General features: G+C 29.9%; 1 protein-coding gene across 1 annotated transcript in view; it reads left to right on the top strand.

Annotated features, from left to right (window-relative positions):
• Window positions 1-5,111, top strand: part of Six4 (homeobox protein six4) — a 16,325-nt gene that overhangs the window by 924 nt on the left and 10,290 nt on the right. The window contains exon 3 of the mRNA XM_018448219.1: window positions 7-135. Within this exon, the coding sequence (XP_018303721.1) occupies window positions 7-135 (129 nt within the window). The remainder of the gene's footprint in view (window positions 1-6; window positions 136-5,111) is intronic.

Genomic DNA, 5,111 nt, shown 5'->3' on the forward strand with positions numbered 1-5,111 from the left:
GTGTTATATGAGGAACCGATATCCTACGCCGGACGAAAAGAAGAATCTCGCGAAGAAAACTGGCTTGACGCTGACTCAGGTGTCCAATTGGTTCAAGAATCGTCGACAGCGTGATCGTACGCCACAAACAAGAACGTGAGTGCTTTGTAAATAAATTTATACAGATCTTTAAAAATGTTAAAAATTAGAAGAGAACATTTAAATTGCAAATATATTTTTATATGCGCGGATGATTACATAGAACTGCTTAATTCGATTTTCCTTTTGTATAAATTTTTTTCTCGAATTTAAAAATAAATCAAGAAATATATGTCGGGCAAATGAGAATCAGATGCAGTTAATAAATAAGTTTGTAATTGATTATAATTAAGAATAGATTTAAATGCGCTCTACTAACAATGTCTGATTATCATTTGTCTGACAATTTCTTGATTTAATTTTCCTTTCGTGTATCAAAAATTTGAATTAATCAGATTAACAAATATGTAAAATTGTTTTTGTTGATATGTACTGGTCATTCGCAGTGTGCCCTTCCATAATTAGGATTGTCATTCATTTCTTTTTCTTCAGCCGTTTTTTTTTCTTTGTTAGGGTTTCCGGAAACGTCCGGAGGGAATAATTATAGACGGTAATTATTTGAATTTTTGGAAAATATATGTATGGAATCTTTAGAAAATATATGGAACTGTCCTTCAAAAGTCTCTGAAAAAGCTAAAAAGACAATTTTGGCTATTCAGGGAGAAAAGAGGATACGGTAACCCTGTGGACACTCGTATATAATACACACTTTCTGTAACAGTAAGACGTAACCGTAAAATGTGTCGTAAGAATTAACCAATCAGAGCAGAAAGTTTTTGACCATTCTAGACTGTGATTGGCTAATTCCTACACTACATTTTACGGTTATTGTTACAGAAAGTGTATTCCTATTCACATGATGATACTTTCAAATTTCTTAATCTGTTTTTGGTATTTTTTACATAATGATGATGAAAAATGTATGTGTAAAAGGGCATCGCCTAAGGGTCTGCCTATTCTTTCGTAGAAATCAAATGTTCTGCAACATGTGTTCTTTTGTCCCAAATTGCTTCAGGAAACATAAGTCATTCCATGCTACGACCCTTAAAGGACCACGTTAAATTGTGACGTCAAATGCGAGAATTGATATGTTAATTTTTTTTACATGTCATTTGTAAATAAAGGCAATTTGGATAAAATGACATAATGAGTTCGGTTTAAAACATTTGTAAAAATGGACGAAAACTATGCTTATCCCTCCTGACAGTCAGTAAATAATCGTAAAAAGTAATAAAAGGCACGTGTAAGTGAAAATAGGCTACGCATGCGCATTGAATAAAAGTGAGGCACTTCACGTGCCTCTTATCACTTTTTACGATTATTTACTGACTGTCAGGGGAGATAAGTATAGTTTTTTTAATAAATGTTTTAAAATGATCTCACCATGTTGTTTTGTCTAAATTGTCTTTATTTACAATTAACACGTAACAAATATTAACGTGTCATTTCTCGTTTCTGACGTTACGACTCAATATGGTGACTACTCAAGAGTCTTAATAGAACTTTTCGATTGTCTTTTAAACAAAACTTTTTCCTATTTTTACATAAAATGTAAACTAGGAGTATCACAAACACATACACACACAAAGAAATTAATAAAAGTTTAAAAATAATATAACTTAAGCAAAGAAATCCTTTTAAAGAGTTGAAAAAGTTCAATATTATAAAATTATTTTTTTAATTTAGATTATTATAAATAATTTTATAATATGAATTAATGAATTAATGAAAGTAATTATGACTGTAAAAGCTAGATTATATTATTTTGAATATTGTGTCAATAGATACATATAAATTGTGATACATATAAGGATTACGTTAAAAAAGAATTTGTTACTAAATTCAGTATTTGATAAAACATTAAAAAGTGACGAATTTCTCTTTTTCTCGTAGTTTTATTAGATTATTCAATGTACAGATTCTTATGTTTTACTTAATGTAGAAACATTTACTATATCATAATCATATAGAAGCATTTACTATACTCGATATGATAATCGAGCGATGATATAATCGTGAGACATTCTTCGGAGAGGTTGTATTGTTCGATTCTCTTTTCTCTCGGGAGATTATCTAATGCTCCTGTGCTTATCTAATTAATGTCTGCATCGTGTTGACGCCCTTTGTGACGATTATGAGTAGAGAGATAAGGTCTGGCAGCTCTATACTGGGGTTGTTATGTTACGCGCGAGATTCATTGGTAAATGATACACTCGGAAGAAAAGCGGTGGGTGAGACGTAGAGAAAAAAACGTAGATGGAGTCACGCATAGATAATGCCGGACGCGTGTTCAGCCGTTTATTGACATAACAGGGGCTGCAAATTACGATAAGATCAGGCAACGTAAGCTTAACCTCTCGATCGAGACGACGGGATCAAGAGCAAAATTCTCGCAGCGACGCATGAAATCCGTCGGACTTTACAATATGAAAAATTTGAGATCGCATCTAATTAAAATCACAACTTACGTGAATAATAACAGTATACTTATAAATTACATGAATAAGGAAAGTAACTAAATTATTTTTAAACTATATTAATCCGCACACATGTACACACACACACACACCACACATACACACACACACACACCACACATACACACACACACACACGCACGCACATACACAATTAATATAATTAGGAAAAAATCATAAGAAATTGCATTTCAAGACTAAAAATAATTTCAGCGCGTTATATATACATTTCTAGTTTGTAAAATTAGATATGTATATAAATTCTCATAAAAAATATTTAAGCATTAAGATTCAGCTCAGATCGATAAAACTTTCGTTACTCAGTTGTGTATTTACATTTGCGATCTTAAGATGTTTTATTTAATTATTAAATATATAACTTTTAATATAATTTTTTATTTATAAAAAAATATATATTTGAATTATAATTAATATACATATGTACTAAATATATATCCCAATAACCGAGGGGGTAATCATTAGCTGAAATATTATCCCACAGATTACATGATTTTATATGATTTCATTTGATTATTATATCATATGATATAAATATTCCAAGCGTTAAATTTTTCTATTTTACAAAAGATGATGCAGAACATGTAAAAATCTTAAACCGATTTGATCTTGCAAGGGCACTGATTAATATGAGGAAGTGTCATTCTTTTATTCCTGTAAACAAGAAACAAATTCATATGAGGGAATTTTCGTTTTCAACTGAAATTAAAATGGATAAAATAATGAAATAAAAACTGATATTCACACATACATATTATACAAAATAAAAATTTCATGAGATATAATAAAAAAAATTTTTCTTAATTTTTCCTAAAACCTAAAACAGTAGTAATTCACCGATTCAAGAGACGTCGCACAGTGTTTGCTGTTTTTTTTAACTATGAGCCCATTGAGACTCCATCCTATAAAAAATACATTTTGTATACAATTTAATAAGGAATCCGACGATATTTTTTTCAAATTTTAATAAGTGGTAATTTTTGGTGAAAAAAATTAATTAATATTTAAATTGTTAATAACAATAAAAATTATTAATGTTTTAAACAAACTGAAATAACATTATAAAAGCGCTTAATTTCCCTTTTAAAATCGTCTTTCTACGATGATTCAAACCGGAAATATTTAACTTCAAAGTAGAGCGGTACTCAGTTTCGTACAAACTTCTATGTGAAAAAATTTTAATAAAAAAATTTTTTTAAAGGGCATAAGCTCACACATTATTTGAAATGGAGTATATATCACGTAACAAAAATTTCAATCAATTAAAAAAATACAAGGTAAAAAAGATTACCTATTTTGTCCTATTTTCTCCGGAATCGCCCATATACTTACAAATGTTGTATCATTTCCCAAATTTTATTTATAATTTTTCATAATTATTTTCACGGAAAATATTCTTCTATTATGTAGAACTATATTATTCCTCTTTTACGTGAATATTTTTTTATTTCTCTCAACAAAAATTTTCATAAAATTAATTTTTCTTATACAATAGAAGATATATATTCCAAAATATTTAGTTAATTTAAACTAATTACTAAATCAGTTAAAATGGTAAATCGTGTATATTTCTCAAGAGTTTTGAGATGGGAGGGACGAAATTGGCGCTCCTCAGAATGGGTCCGTCAGAACGGAGAGGCCCAGCAGAGAGCCGTGACCGCGACTCCGTCGTAGCCATAACAACGCTGCGTTCGCTCTCTGGTCCGTTCCTTTCTTCGAGCGCACGTAGAAACTGAGTATAACGCTTACCGCCAGAAATTCACGCAAGCACGCACACCACGTCCCTTACGCGCGAGGAATACGTGCGTATATGCGTGGCGTCGCCATCGCTCCCGCGTCAACAGATATTCGGCCGGCCAAGTCCACCAGTACTAATCGATCTCGCTGATATTCGTTACAATCATTTATCCCCATTTTTTTTCATTTCGAGCAACTAGTGTGCATGTTTTTTTTACACAGAAACCAACATTTTTCATACAAGATAAACGTTTTTCGGACAAGAAAAGACATTGTAGATTTTCTTATACGGTAAAAATTTCAATTTTTTTAAAATGAAGATTAAAGGAATTTTGACTAATGTTGGGTGTAGGGATATGTAAAAAATGTTTAAAGAAACAATATAAAAAATAAACACAATTTATTATTGAACATGTGTTTATTTAAAAAATTACTCAACTAACGTGTTCAAAAGTTTCATAACTTGTTTTACATGACAAGTGATAACAGTAACTTATACTATAATAATTTTGTGATATTTTAATTACATTTTACCATTAATATTATAATTTTGTAGTGTTTTAATTAATATTTATCATTAATAGCCATATTTTTTTGAGCAACAACAGCGGTATAACGACAAGGCAAATTCAATTAAACACAAATTAAATAAATATAACAGACAGCACACAACATTCATAAAATATTTACAAAATATTTGTGAGACTGATTTATAATATTTTGTAAATATATATTTTTGTGGTCTCTCTCTTAGATTGCACAGATCATAAATATTTATTATAAATATTATAAAATATTTAT

This window comes from Mycetomoellerius zeteki, unplaced genomic scaffold (genome assembly GCF_001594055.1).
Source record: "Mycetomoellerius zeteki isolate Tzet28-1 unplaced genomic scaffold, Tzet1.0 scaffold221, whole genome shotgun sequence".
Classification (NCBI taxonomy): Eukaryota; Metazoa; Arthropoda; class Insecta; order Hymenoptera; family Formicidae; genus Mycetomoellerius; species Mycetomoellerius zeteki.